Consider the following 15,934-nt stretch of genomic DNA (forward strand, 5'->3'; position numbering starts at 1 on the left):
TCTTTTCAAGAACACCCAACCCATCTCCTTTCTGTGGGGTCCTCACTTGGGAGGTGGGAAACTCATGTATCTTTTGCCTTTCAAACTCTGGAAATGCAGAGCAGAGAGTCTTCAGATCTGGGTTGGGCTCCACTTCTTTTGTTCCCCCTCCTACACTCTAGTTCATGGGCAACACTTTCCAAAAAAGATCCTCACTACCCTTCAACTTCTTTAAGGATTCTCTCTTTTTACACAGCCCAGAGGTGAGGGATGAACCAATGAAGGCAGAACAATCTTCCCCTTTCTTTTCTCCCTCATCTCACTCCATTGTTCACAAGTTATGCAAATGATAAAGACAGTAGTTACATAAAATATAACAATATTCCTAAAAGAAAAACACAATCAAATTTTAATTAAGTGTTTAAAGAGGAGCATGTCCTAGAATATATTTTACCATGAGATCCACATACTTTCTTGATTCTAGATAGAAATATTAATACTCGATTAACTAGTCACTACAAATAGAGTGTCCACACTAGTACACAGGATTTATATAAAATGCAACATCACACTTTTTGGAAAAAGAAACATCAACATGAACAATCTTCTATCTTGAAGCTATAGGGAATATTTTTAATGTAAAATCAAGTTTCAAACAAATGTCAGAATGCTATACTTCCTGTTTTTGTTAGTTAACTATAAAAAATATTTTTTTATCATATGGTAAATTAAGGGAAAAATATTCCATGTGGTAGGAAAAGTTATGATAATCTAATTGGTGATTAGCTGTATTCTATGAGTTTGTTATGAAGAATTAATTTTCTAAGCCAACAACTAAACATTCACAATATGGATTTACTAAAGTATTAGATGAGAAATTTTTAGCAAACTTCAAATGTTCTCTATTACAAAATATCTTCAATGGCTTCCAATCTGTTGTGCTTAGAACCCAGCAAAACAAGAAAGGAACTTTTGATAGTTTTTCCCAACATTACTGAAAGCATTTTTTTATATGCCTTCATGTTAAAACAGAACCTATTTATGTATAAGCATATAGCAGTAGTTTTAGAAAAAGTTTGCTCATATTTTTGTTTGAAAATTTTTATTTTAAAAATAAAATACTAACTGCAGTAGCATACACATCCCTTCTTTTTGAGTGCTGCATTGATTCATAGACCACATACAGGTAGATGCTTAAGAGTAGAATGAACTGGAATGATGTTAATGATGTCAACAGAAATTTTCTTGTAATTTCAGGAATGACCAGGTTTCTAATTACAGTCTAGGTGACAGCAGAGAAGACTAGAAAAAGAGCAATACTATAAGAAAGGATGGGAAGAAGAGGAGACAACAATTGGAGATAAGAAAGATAGACCTAGAAAGAAAGATAACAGAGCTAAATTTTTTATGATCTTATTAGCAGCCCATTCCTTTCCTTTTGGAACTCTCTGGCAAACATAATGGTGACCCTGAGTTTCAGTTTGGAGAACACATTTTCAGAAGTAAAAAAGCTTTGTGATAATAATAACAATAACTATAATGATGATAATAATAAATCTTACAATGTCATTTCTAAAATTCTAGTCATTAGAAATCACATCTCCATACCAACTGCTATATCCTTGAATCACTTATATTACTTTTCACTTAATATATTTCTGTATGCATACTCATTTAAAAAATTTAAGTAAGAGGATTTTTAGGGCACTGAAAATAGTCTTTATGATACTGTAATGATGGATACATGTCAGTTTTCATTTGTCCAAATCCAATGTGCAATACCAAGAGTGAACCCTAAGGTAAACTACAGGCTTTCGGTGGTTATGATGCATCCATATACGTTCATCAATGTAACAGAGGTACCACTCTGGTGGGGGATGTTGATAACGGGGAAGGCTCTCCAGTGTTGAGTCAAGGACTATAGGAGAAATCTCTATACTTTCTTCTCAATTTTGCTATGAGCCTAAAACTGCTCTAAAAAATAAAGTCTCTACAAAAAATTTTAATTTGAACTTTGTTATAATGAATAATACTTTCAGGAATAGCATTCATAAACACATAGTTTTGATGTATTAGTTATGTTTTTTTCCTTAAGACATTTTAATGGATTATAACTATTAAAATAAAATTTGTTTGTCCATGACCCACCTAAAATCACCTAACCAGTCACTAAGAAAATAGCTATAAAATTAGGTAAAGGGAAGACAATTTGAAATAGGGCAAGAATAGTGATAACCATGATAATCGAGAACAGGGGTTGGCAAACTGCAGCCTATTGCCTGTCTTTGTAATGAAGAGTTTTATTAAAACACAGCCACACTCATTCATTTATGTATTTAATGTCTATGGCTGCTTTTGCATTAGGGTGGTAGAGTTGCATATCAGCAATAAAAGGTGACTTCCATCTCCAAAAATATTTATTATCTGGCCCTTTACAGAAAAAGTTTGTCGACCCGTGATCTAGAAGGACTCTGCACTCAAGAGTGCCTTGAGTTTGCTTTAATTTAAAGAAATGAAACTGGAAATCATAAGCATTTGGGGGAGGTTTATGAGACAATGAAAGTTCCTGAGGTCATTTGGGAAACCACTCTCAAAAAGAAGGCCCACTCCCTGTAACAGAAGATTGGAAAACGAAGGTCAACACAAAGTTTTAAGTTAAACTGAAATGTTAAAGGATGTATCACTTTTATTATCTTCTCTTTTCATTTTTTATTAACTAGCAAATAGTACTGATTTTGCTGGATAAGAAAGTCCTCACCATAATCCCTAATACATATAAGAACAAAATGAAAAGCTGTTTACTTCTATGTGACATGAACTCTTATATGATATTCTATCACAAATTAGAGAAGGGAAATTTTGATTTATAGTCACATACTCCTGGTAGCATTTCCAAGAATTTGGAAGTTGAAACCTAAAGCTGAAAAATATGTTTATGCTTCAGATTAGCATCAGCTACAGCTAGTTAAATCAAGCCGTACTAAATTTAGTATGATGGTGTACAGCTGTTAGTAAACATTGCCCAAATTGTCTTCTGCCAATCACCAGAATTCAGCCACGCTAGACTGTACAAACCCGCAACTTTGCCCTGCATTTGTCCTATGTGCACTGCTGCTGGACTGAGACAAAAATATACTCAGACAGCTTTCATAGTTAAACTGAAAAAGACATGTTAACATGTGAAATATGAAACCACCGTCCATCAGGAAAACCAAAGCTTACACAGAAAACACAGTAACTCATATAATATCCATATGATGACACTGAAAGAAACTTGCACATACTATAACTAAATTTATTCATTTGTTTATTTTAAATTCTGTGTCCTTGAAATAAGAGCTGCTTAAAATAGTTGTCTTCTGGAAGTAAGTAAAACAACAGGTACTTGGAGAAACAATTTACTTGACCTTTTGACCAATACAGCAGGAGACTATAGTTAAAATTTTCAAAATCATTTATATTATCCTTAATTAATTGCACTTAAATCTAGCAAAGGCAGAGTATAGATGAGAAACACTTTACACTGAAATATGAAAGGATTATATTTAATAAAAAGAGAGATTCCTAATTTGGGACTATGAAAGAAACACAGCTTAAGCATTATCACAGCTTTGTTTATTTATATCTTGACTAAAATGGAAGCTCTAAAATTAATTAGCAGCTCCTAAAAATTTTCACCAGTCCTTCATACATTTTTCCATGCCTAGGTGGTGAATGTAGTATACACAAGGTCAGTAACTGACAACACTTGTAAAAAATGCAGTCATGGATCAAGGTATTATATTTCAAATTTTGTTACATTTTTACCTGACTACACAAGACATTTCTTTAGAGTAGACTAATTTCCTTCAGGCACTGAGCCATGGTAATTTGTGAGATAGCCTTTCTCTCTCTCTCTCTCTCTCTTTCAGTAGAAGCTAAATTTACATATCGAGAATATTGTAAAACCAGCATTTTATTTTGTTTATTTTGGCCTGCATTATTGCCTTTACATTTCTTCTATAAAACAGCAATGACTTAGTAAAATGAATAAATGAGGGAGCATATTTGAGTTTATATCTTTTTTTTTCTAATGTCAAAGTTCAAAATGTTCACCTGATCCTTTCATTCCAGGGTAGAATAGATTTTTCTATCACTAACACACACCTACTTTTGCAACTCTGAGAACGGTTTTTTGCAGGCTCTCAATTTTTCCAGTGATCTTCAGCAGAAAGTGAACTGCAAGAATCATGTAAATTACTTTACCATGCTTTTTTTCATATTTATTTAAAAAGGGATTTAAATACATAATGGCACTGGGGAAACACTGGTTCCACCATTTGGGAAAATTTCCCTGAATCCACTAAAATACAATTTCCTGACCATTGTGTTATGCTAAATAAATAAAAGTCCCCTGGGCCTCAAATATCCATTTCTGTAATTTGGGTGAAACTGGGGCTAGAGGAGTAAAAACAGGGTGAGACGTCAGGAATTAATGGATAATCTTAAATCCCCAGTTCCATGTTCCTTCATCATGATGATGGGTTTGAGTCCATTTCATTGTTTGTTAATACTTTGGTCAGAGTAGGCAAATATATGCTCCAGTAGGTCAATTTTGTTTTGTTTTGTTTAAGATTAAAAGAGTTTATTTATAGGAAACTGTACTACAAGTAATAACTGAAATGTTATATTAGAACTCTTTTACAATTATTTTTTTAAGATCTCAAATCACATGGTTTATTGAATCTTTTATAATTAAATTGTCTATGCTATATATCCCTGCCATCTTTAACAAAGACCTAAAAAAGGCCAAATGCTTTCTTTATCTTATATAATACTCATAAAAACCTTATATAGAAAAGACCATTATTATCTCTACTGTAAAGATAAAGGCATTAATTTGCTTGAGATCACACAGTCCCCACATGCTGCTGAAGCACAGACCCTGACATTTGGGCCCCAAATCTTGTACTATTTGCTCCTATGCTCTCCTCTCTCTCCACATTTATTTCCTGAATTGTACTTGAAACTTAAATTGTCATTTCTCTCTACAATTTTCCTCTTGTTCTTGGAATGAAAACTTTAAAAAATAAATTTCTTGTAAAAGAAAGTTAAATTGTAAAGCAATTATACTCCAATAAAGATTTTTAAAAAATCACATTTAAAAAAAAGTTAAAATATGACCTGAATATTTCTAATTTTTTTTCTAATTGATTCAAAACCTAGATCACAAGCTAAAGAATATCTTTTTGTTAAATAATTTTCTTTTGGAATATGTATTTTTCACAGACTTCATGTCTGTAATGATGATGCTACCCATAATGCCGTAAATAAAGAACTCTTTCTCCTTCAGGCTTTCGTGGAAAACTATGTGTGCAACTTTCCATGAAAACCATTTCATTTAGGTTTAAATTAAGGGAGAGATGTCACTTCAGTAACTCAGTATGAAATATTGCTGTGAGTTGCCTAAGATTGCCAAAGTAGTGCCCAAGTTACTTAATGCATGCATTTTAATAGCAGAAGTCATTTGTGAGAAGAAGCTGAAAGAGTTTAGACTGGCAACTTCTGATAAATACCCTAGAAAGTGATATGTGCTGATTTTGCCTCAAATGTCAGCCCCAGGCTGCTGTTTGGCTGCTCCTCTGGACTTCCTATCATTCTTGCCTGCTGGCCTCACTTTCTTGGATGTGACATTTCCATTCATGAGACACATGGGGGGCTTCTAAAGTCAAAATTGAAAACCCCACTGCTAACCTGGCCCATATGCCCTTCCCAAATGGTTATGAAAGCATAAATGCTTCAGATTTCCATTTTAGATTTTAACTCTTAATATATATGCAAAAAATTTCTAAGCCACTCAAGGCTCTGCCTCCCAAGATAAATGCATCATGAAAAGCAGATTCCTTAGTGCAAAGAACTTTTACTATCAATTCATTTGATTACAAGTCACTGTCTACCTTCTATGGGGGGGCGGGGAGAAAGAGAGAGAGAGAAATGAAAACACAGGGAACTTGCTGGATGTCATTTTTGCTTAGCACACACAGGAAGCAATGGCAAGTTGAGCCAGGCTTTGATTCTCAGAGCTAGTAATTCCATTTAAATAAAGTTTCCATTATTGTCCCTGTGTTATAAAATTAATAACTTTGTTTCCAGGGGAGAGGGTATGGGGAACTGGGAAGAAGGAGGCTGGGGACTAAGATCAGGTTAACTTAGGAAAATGAGCTTTAGCAATCTTTGCCAGTGTGCTGGACTTGCCCAGAATTTAATCCTGTTCTCAAGGAGGCGTTTGGGCTATTATAGGCTCCATCCCTTCTATTAATATACCTCAAAAATGAGACTGAATATTGAAGGCTGTTGCCAGGAAAATGCTATGCTTCAGATGAGGTGATGCTTCAAAAGCCAAGATACGGAAACAACCCAAGTGTCCATCAACATACGATGGATAAAGAAGATATAATGGAATATTACTCAGCCATAAAAAATGAAAATTTACCATTCACAACAACATGGATGGAACTAGAGAGAATTATGCTTTCTGAAATTAGTCAGAGAAAGACAAATATTGTATGTTATCACTTATATGTGGAATCTAAAAAATAAAACAAATGAATGTATGTGCAAAACAGAAGCAGACTCACAGATATAGAAAACAAACCAGTGAATATCAGTGGAGAGAGGGAAGGTGGGAGGGGCAAGATAGGTGTATGGTACACAAACTACTATGTATAAAATAGATAAGCAACAAGGATATATTGTAGAGCACAGGGAAATATAGCCATTATTTTGCAATAACTTTAAGTGGAGTATAACCTATAAAAATATTGAATCACTATGCTGTATACCTGAAACTAATTTAATATTCTAAGTGAAGTATATACCTCAATTAAAAAAAAAAAGAGTAGGTCATGCTTAATGCTTTGGGAAAATATAAATAAATTGTAACATGTGCAAAACAAAAACTAACAAGATATGGAAATGTTTGCAGTATCTTTGCTTCTCCTGTATGATTTCTTAATCTGTATCATGAGCTCAAAGCCTCGAGGAAAAGACCTAAGGAGTAATTTAGAAGATGGGAGTCTAGCCCTGTGAGCCAGAGTGGGCTCACTGATCGCTCAGCAGATGCTTCTCTGAAAGGCAGCACACAGGCCTGGGATGAGGGGGGAGGCACCCTAACTGCAGAGTGTCAGGCTCTTTGTTCCCCAATCAGGCATCAAACAACAGTAGGTGGAAACAAGGCTCAGCATGCTAAGCCTTGTGACCTAAGCTGCCTACACAGACATCAATCCTAGTGGAAATGTGAATGAGTCACCCTTTGGGAAATGAAGGGATCAAAAAGAGAGGTAGATATCCCTCCGGAAAATCAGCGTATGTGTGTCTGCAAGTATACTGACCACTATTCACAACAGGAAGAACCAGAAAACGATGCCCATCAGTGAGAAAGTGGATAAACACACTAAGATAAAGCCACATAATGGAATATTATATCCTATTCTAAAGAATGAACTAGAACAACATGCAACTATATAGATGAACCATTTCATTATAATAAAAGCTCCACACAGATCAAAATTTTTTTGTAAAATTTTAAAAACTGAAATAATGATTAACAATAATAAGTGAAATATCTATAGGTGTAATACAACCATCTAAAAAAAGCCAGAAAAATGTAGAATCCAGATACAAAGTGTGGTTGAGGGAGCACCATGATCAATACGGGTTATTATCCTGGCCCTGGCTTTTATTTTTGGTAGTTTCATGGGTACTTATTACATTATTTAAAGCAACTTAAAAAAGCAGGCTATGACACCCAAACATTGAGAGGACCCTTGGACACAGGGTCTGAAATGACACTGACACCTGGAGGTGGCATCATGGTCCCACATTAGTATGAGGATACAGAAGAGCCAGGCAATGAATGAAGCTCTGGACCAGGTTCAGGTCACAGTGGGTCCACTGGGTGCACGGACCCAGCCAGTATTCACTTCCCAAGACCTCAAATGTCTAATTAGTCGGAACACACCTATTAGTTGGCACAACTGGCACAGACAGCACTTGGCCTGTAGGGCAAGAGCTATTATAGTGAGGAAGGCCAAGTGGAAGCCTCTGAAATTGCTCCACACTTTTAGATAGGGAATCAAAGAAAAAAAGAAAGCAGGGTTTGTGTGGAATAATAATGAGATTATGCCATGAAACAAATACGGTGATGAATAAAATTCTGTGCAACTGAGAGAGAGAGGGAGCATAGATATGTAGGTAGATGTGTGTATATGTGTGTGTAGAGAGAAAAGAAATCCTGAAATAGACAAATGCAATCACCATAAAGTAGAGCTAGATTGACCTGTTTCCTACTTTAAAAGTCCTAACCTACCTATTTGCAAAGGAGCAGCCTGTGTTTTGACTCCTGCATCAGCTGTGATTTCACTGGGCCATGAAGCTCATTTGCAGTTGATGACCAGGATTTTTGCAGCTTTTTGTTTAAAGATGATTTAAGAACATGTTTCTTCACAATACAACTACTACATACACCCTTTAAAATAATACTTATATTTTTGCCAAAAGCAAATTATAATCAGCTTCATTGTATTAACACCCTGACCTCTTCCTCTTTTACTATTAATTTCTCTAGACCTCTGCTATTGACTCCCTTCTGTGAATAAAGACAGAATTAGTTCGGTTCCAATTTTCCCTACTGTTGTTCTCCTTCCCCTGCAATTTCAATTCTAAAGTCATAAAGAATGGATTATTTTAGCACAGTAGTACATAATAAACTTTCATTTTAATAAATAGAAAATATAGCAAAATCTCCACAGCCAGTACAAGGATCACCGAAATGGGTCTAACTCTGACCCTGCTGGATTGCAGGGCATGACCACAGAATGCAATGAGCAAACAGGTACCCCTGTTGCTTCTGCTGTCTCCATGAGTTTCCCCCTGTAAATACAGTCCATGAGTTGGAGTGTGTGCTGCCCGGTCACCCACCTTTGCTTGCTCAACAGAGCTTGCTGAGAGTGAAAGCTCTGGAATGAATCTAGCAGGTTGGACCCCTGGCTCCATGGTTTCCTAGCCATTAAACCTTGCAAAAGTCACTCAGACTCTCTGTGCCTCAGTCTCTTCTTCTGTAAAGTGGGTTAATAATAGTAACCAACCTCACAGCACTGTATTATGATTTAATAAGAAAACCCATGTAAAGTGGTTTAAGTATAGTCGAGAATAAATTAAGTGCTCCATAAATATTAGCTTTTATTAATATGTTATTTTGGCACAAATTACCTGCAGGCAGACTCAGACAAAAAATTACTAATAATGCACAATAAAAAGTGTTGTGATAGAGGAATACCTTATTTGTTATGAGAGCAGAAAGTAGATTTGAGTTTAACAGCGTGGGCTTTCTTATTTACGGGAGAGGGGATTTATGTTTTAACTACAGTGTTGCAAATTTCTTAAGAAGATTTAAAAGCTAGTTCTGTGTTTTTTAAATTAATGACCTAAAACGTTTTCCAATGTTTACAGTCCCCTTACTTGAATCTCAATCTTTAATATGTAGTTTTCTTTGGGAGAAATAGTCAATGAATTTATTTATTATTTATTTTGAAGTTAATACACTTTTGGTAATATGAGTAAAAGTAAGTACCTTTCAGTTTAGCACAGACGTTTATTTTCCACGGTTTATCAGAGTTGGAACAGCAGCTAACGATACTGTGCCAACAACTTTCATGAGTTTCATGAGCATAAATAAATACATTTGTTGTCACAAATCCCAAACAACTAAATACTGTGGTAATGGAGCAAAGCTGAAGACCCTTCAGAATAAATTGCAAACAACTATTTGACATGTAAAGGGCCACGGAAGGGAATCTTTCCAATACAGTGATGCTATTTTCCTGCCTTCCATTTAAGCCATGAAAGAATAACTAGCTCAAGGAATGTCAAAGAAGGTATAGTCTGGGAGGAGGGATCATGTAAGGACATCTGGTACCTACTTGTGCTTTATCCAAGTGGACTGAAATTCAAAATAACATATTTTATTATAAAAAAGAAAAATGTGGACAGTCTTCTGATACACCATTTCACATTATATTGATATGTTCTGCTTTTCTTCTTCATTTAAATTAAACAGACATTTAGATGAATGAATCTTTGAAAAGCGAAAATAACTGAAACAACTTTCTTTCTGGATGTGAATAAATAGTTTATTCCACCAAAGAATAATTTTGCCCACTGTATGACAGAATTAGGAAAAGGTTTTGTAGGCAATCTGGCCCAGGAGAAATAAGATATGACTTTTGTAGACATGAGAGGTATTATTGAATCTGGGATACTAACTTAGTGATGGGGGAAAATAACTGATTCTTTTACAGACAAACAGAGAGGGAGAAACATATATTCCTTTCTGCTTTGGACTCAGATTAACTGCTCGGACAGTAGCCTATAACTGAACATGAGAAAAAAGAATCCACCCGACTAATGATGTGAAACAAAACAGGCCTCAATGATAGATACAGAGTCACAGGTTTCAAACATTAAATTAGGAGATGAATGCTCCTTCACCATTTTTTTTTCATTTTAGTATAAACTATATATGTTCAAACTTCCAGTAGAACAAGCCTTTTAGGATAAGATTTTAGTTAAGAAGATATCCCAATGAACAAGCAGAAGATAGTTCTTCCTCTTAAATAGAGAGTGAAGGTCCCTGACCTCAAAAGCATTTCCTGCAGGTGACCAAAGAGGGACAATGACACAAAAATCTAAAAATGCTAAACTGCACTTAAGGTTCATGCTCTTGGTTTTTGAATTGCAACCAAAGTAAAATAAGATTATTAAGAAAGTGAAAAAAAAGTCAGATGAAGGAAAAATTCCCATCATGAAGATCACTGGCCTCTTTCCAAAAACAATGTCAACTCTGGCCCCATATTTTCTTTTCTTTTGGATATTCAACCCAAGTAAAAGAACTTAATTTATTATCTAGCCTGTTCCCAATGAATCAATATAGCTTACGATATATCAGGAACTGTTCCAGGCTCTTTGATATAACATGAACCAAGACAGAGTTTTTGTCCTCAACGATCTTACTCAAGTGTTGAAGTGAGATGGTCAATAAACAAATACACATACAAAAAAATCAATAACACAATTTTTCAAAGTTATTAACGTGACTTTGCAGTTCCTTGTTAATGCTACCACCACTCCCCTAATGACATATTCAAAGCTCTAGTTACCTTTCTTATTTCTGAACAGATCTAGTAACTTACAGACTGAAAAAGATTTCTTTGGAGAATTTCATTGCCATATGAACAGAAATATAAAATGTGCTATAATAGAAATAGGGAGGGCATCACTTGAAACTAAATCTTTTAGTACTTCTATATTTCACATTCATTGTAATCCACATAAAAAATTAAAATCTTACCTTTGACAGTTGGTCAAAAGTAATTGCTATTATCGTATTTTTATTTAGAACAAAGAGTAGCTTTAAACTTATGGCAACACTTTTGCATTGATACTACATAAACTATATGTAAACTGACTATAATTCAAAACCTGTAACTGAGTGTAGCAACAGTTTATAGTCTTTCCAGATATATTATGCCACCAATTACACTAAATAATTTTATGTAAGGAAACACCACTTGATCTTTTACATAAAGAGACACTATAACCCAAAGAAAATTGATAATACTCACTTTTAAGACCTATTCAAATAAATATGACTTAGACACAAAGTAAAGGCTTCATAAAATCCTTAGCTTTCAAATTCTAATCACCACTTCTTCCAATCATACTATTCCCCACCAATCCCAAACATTAAATCACATAATTTTTTCTCGGCTTTGGTTAAATGGATTTGGCTGCCTGGGCAGGAAATAAGGAAAGAGACGACTGGATTCAGGGCTCCAGGTGGCGCCTACATTACATCAATAGCCCCCTTTCCTAAAGAACATAGACAAGTGCGAATAGAGTGGCACTGACTTTCGCCAAACTGTGTCTTGGTTCTATATGTTGTTTTTATGAAACGTGCTGTAGAAAAGGCTCATTCCATTTCAACTAAGAAGTAATACATTGTTGGATGATTAATGGAAATGTCACAACCACTCTCATCAATCGGCGGCTGTGCCTTCTCACGTATAATCAAACACTCTCCTTGTTCCTAGGAACTAGTCTGTACCCAATTTTAATGTTTGATATAATTTCATAAGTGAAATAGAAAACTATTTCATTAAGGAAAAAATATAAATGGCTGGATTACTCTGACTCTTACTAAAACAAACTGAGATAACAAATGTAAAATGATCATTGGCTCTTTTTCCAAATCAACCCCATTAATTACACAAACTAATACAAAACTACTCTAAGGTTATTCCTTCACTTTCATATTAAAATAAATAATTACAATTGTGATTAAATCCTCCAAAACTCAAAATGAAGTCATGTTTTTCTTGGATTCAGAGTCAACAATTAGACATGTCCCTCAAAATAGAGACCCTTACCTTCACATTTCTGAGTAGTTTCACTCTGCTTGTGACCAGCAGGACATTTGCATTCAAAAGAGCCCACTGTATTGATGCAGTTTCCTCCCTGGCATATCCCAGGAATAGCCTGGCATTCGTCAACGTCTGTAAGAAGAAAGTATTTTCAATATAGATATCATTGATTTTCACAATATCTATGTCTATTTGTACATACATATTTCTTGAATGCACAGAAGATATTCGCTTGTTCGCAAGAGAATGAGGTGTGAGGAGTCAGGATCCCTTTGTATGCATGCATTTTAACTTATATAAATGGTATATGTTAAAGATCTCATTTTGTTTCTTGATTTTTTCTTTTAGAATTTTGTTTCTACAAACCATCCATATTGTTATGTGGGCAACCAATCTCTTGCTTTGATTTGCTGCAGAACACTTAGTGTGCTTACTCTCCCGGTGATGGGCACTCAGCATCCTCCAACTTCTCACCACCTCAGGTGAACAAACAGATAATATGACTAGACGTACATCTATTAAAGTAATTTAATTCATAGTTTAAAATCTTTGCCCAAAGAAAACTTCAGGTCTAGTGGCTTTGCTGTTAAATTCTTTCAAACATTTAAGAAAGAAACAATACCAGTTGTACACAAATTCATACAGAAAAGAGAAGACACTGCCCAACCCATTTTATTGAGCTGGCATCACCCTGAAACCAAAGCCAGACAAAGATATCCTAAGAAGGAAAACGAGGGGCGGAGGGGAAGATGGCGGAAGAGTAAGACGCGGAGATCACCTTCCTCCCCACAGATACACCAGAAATACATCTACTCGTGGAGCAACTCCTACAGAACACCTACTGAACGCTGGCAGAAGACCTCAGACCTCCCAAAAGGCAAGAAACCCCCCACGTACCTGGGTAAGGCAAAAGAAAAAACAGAGACAAAAGAATAGGGACGGCACCTGCACCAGTGGGAGGGATCTGTGAAGGAGGAACGGTTTCCACACGCTAGGAAGCCCCTTCGCGGGTGGAGACTGCGGGAGGCAGAGGGGGAAGCTTTGGAGCTGCGGAGGAGAGCACAGCAACAGGGGAACGGAAGGCAAAGTGGGGAGATTCCCGCACAGAGAATCAGGGCCGACCGGCACTCACCAGCCCAAGAGGCTTCTCTGCTCACCCGCCGGGGCGGGCGGGGCTGCGAGCTCAGGCTCGGGCTTTGGTCGGAGCTCCGGGAGAGGACTGGGGTTGGCGGCGTGACCACAGCCTGAAGGGGTTAGTGCGCCACGGCTAGCCGGGAGGGAGTCCGGGAAAAGGCCTGGAGCTGCCGAAGAGGCAAGAGACTTTTTCTTCCCTCTTTGTTTCCTGGTGCGTGAGGAGAGGGGTTTAAGAGCGCTGCTTAAAGGAACTCCAGAGACGGGCGCGAGCCGTGGCTAAAAACACGGACCCCAGAGACGGGCGCGAGCTGCGGCTAAAAGCGCGAACCCCAGAGACCGGCGCGAGCTGCGGCTAAAAGCGCGAACCCCAAAGACGGGCGCGAGCCGCGGCTAAAAGCGCGAACCCCAGAGACGGGAGCGAGCCGCGGCTAAAATGGTGGACCCCAGAGACGGGTGTGAGCCGCAGCTAAACGCGCGGACTCCACAGACAGGCGCGAACCGCGGCTAAAAGCGCGGGCCCCAGAGACGGGGCTAAGGCTGCTGCTGCCGCCACCAAGGGGCCTGTGTGCGAGCACCGGTCACTAGCCACACCCCTCTTCCGGGGAGCCTGTGCAGCCAGCCACTGCCAGGGTCCCAGGATCCAGGGACAACTTCCTGCGGAGAACGCACGACGGGCCTCAGGCGGGTGCAACGTCACGGTGGCCTCTGCCGCCGCAGGCCTGCCACACACGCCGTGCCCCTCTCTCCCCCCCGGCCTGAGTGCGCCAGAGCCCCCGAATCAGCGGCTCCTTTAACCCCGTCCTGTCTGAGCAAAAAACAGACGCCCTCCAGCGACCTACACGCACAGGCGGGGCCAAACCCAAAGCTGAGCCCCTGTGAGCTGTCAGAACAAAGAAGAGAAAGGGAAATCTCTCCCAGCAGCCTCAGAAGCAGCGGATTAAAGCTCCACAATCAACTTGATGTACCCTGCATCTGTGGATTACATGAATAGACAAGGGGAGGTGGACTTCAAGAGCAAGATCTATGATTTTTTCCCCTTTTCCTCTTTTTGTGAGTGTGTATGTGTATGCTTCTGTGTGAGATTTTGTCTGTATATCTTTGCTTCCACCATTTGTCCTAGGGTTCTATCCGTCCGTTTTTTTTTTTTTACTTTTTCTTAATAATTTTAATAACTTTATTATACTGTACCTTTCTTTCTTTCTATCTTTCTTTCTTTCTTTTTCTTTCTTTTCTTTCTTTCTTTCTTTCCTTCCTTCCTTCCTTCCCTCCTTTAGACAAACAATCATCCCAAATTGAGGAGGTGGACTTTGAGAGCAAGATTTATGATTTTTTCCCCTTTACCTCTTTTTGTGAGTGTGTATGTGTAAGCTTCTGTGTGAGATTTTGTCTATATAGCTTTGCTTCCACCATTTGTCCTAAGGTTCTATCTGTCCCTTTTTTTCCCAAATAATTATTTTTTAATTTAATAACTTCATTATACTTTATTTTATTTTACTGTATCTTTCTTTTTTCCTTCCCTCCTTCCTTCCTTCCTCCCTCCCTCCCTCCTTTCCTTCTTTCTTTCTTTCTTCCTTCCTTCCCTCCTTTCTTTCTTTCTTTCTTTCTTCCTACTTCTATTAATTCTTTCTCTGTACTTTTTCTCCCTTTTATTCTGAGCCGTGTGGATGAAAGGCTCTTGATGCTGCAGCTAGGAGTCAGTGCTGTGCCTCTGAAGTGGGAGAGCCAACTTCAGGACACTGGTCCACAAGAGACCTCCCAGCTCCACATAATATCAAACGGTGAAAATCTCCCAGAGATCTCCATCTCAACACCAGCACCCAGCTTCACTCAACGACCAGCAAGCAACAGTGCTGGACATCTTATGCCAAACAACGAGCAAAACAGGAACACAACCCCACCCATTAGCAGAGAGGCTGCCTAAAATCAAAATAAGTCCACAGACACCCCAAAACACACCACCAGACGTGGACCTGCCCACTAGAGAGACAAGACTCAGCCTCATCCACCAGAACACAGGCACTAGTCCCCTCCACCAGGAAGCCTACACAACCCACTGAACCAACCTTAGCCACTGGAGACAGACATCAAAAACAAGGGGAACTACGAACCTGCAGCCTGCAAAAAAGAGACCCCCAAACACAGTATGATAAGCAAAATGAGAAGACAGAAAAACACACAGCAGATGAAGTAGCAAGATAAAAATGCACCAGACCTAACAAATGAAGAGGAAATAGGCAGTCTACCTGAAAAAGAATTCAGAATAATGATAGTAAAGATGATCCAAAGTCTTGGAAATAGCATGGACAAAATGCAAGAAATATTTAACAAGGACCTAGAAGAACTAAAGATGAAACAAACAATGA

At 37.7% G+C, this 15,934-nt stretch overlaps 1 protein-coding gene across 1 annotated transcript in view; it reads right to left on the reverse strand.

Annotated features, from left to right (window-relative positions):
* Positions 1 to 15,934, reverse strand: part of FBN2 (fibrillin 2) — a 234,020-nt gene that overhangs the window by 139,963 nt on the left and 78,123 nt on the right. The window contains exon 7 of the mRNA XM_019924346.3: positions 12,444 to 12,569. Coding sequence (XP_019779905.1) covers positions 12,444 to 12,569 — 126 coding nt within the window. The remainder of the gene's footprint in view (positions 1 to 12,443; positions 12,570 to 15,934) is intronic.

The sequence above is a fragment of the Tursiops truncatus genome, chromosome 3 (genome assembly GCF_011762595.2).
Source record: "Tursiops truncatus isolate mTurTru1 chromosome 3, mTurTru1.mat.Y, whole genome shotgun sequence".
NCBI lineage: Eukaryota > Metazoa > Chordata > Mammalia > Artiodactyla > Delphinidae > Tursiops > Tursiops truncatus.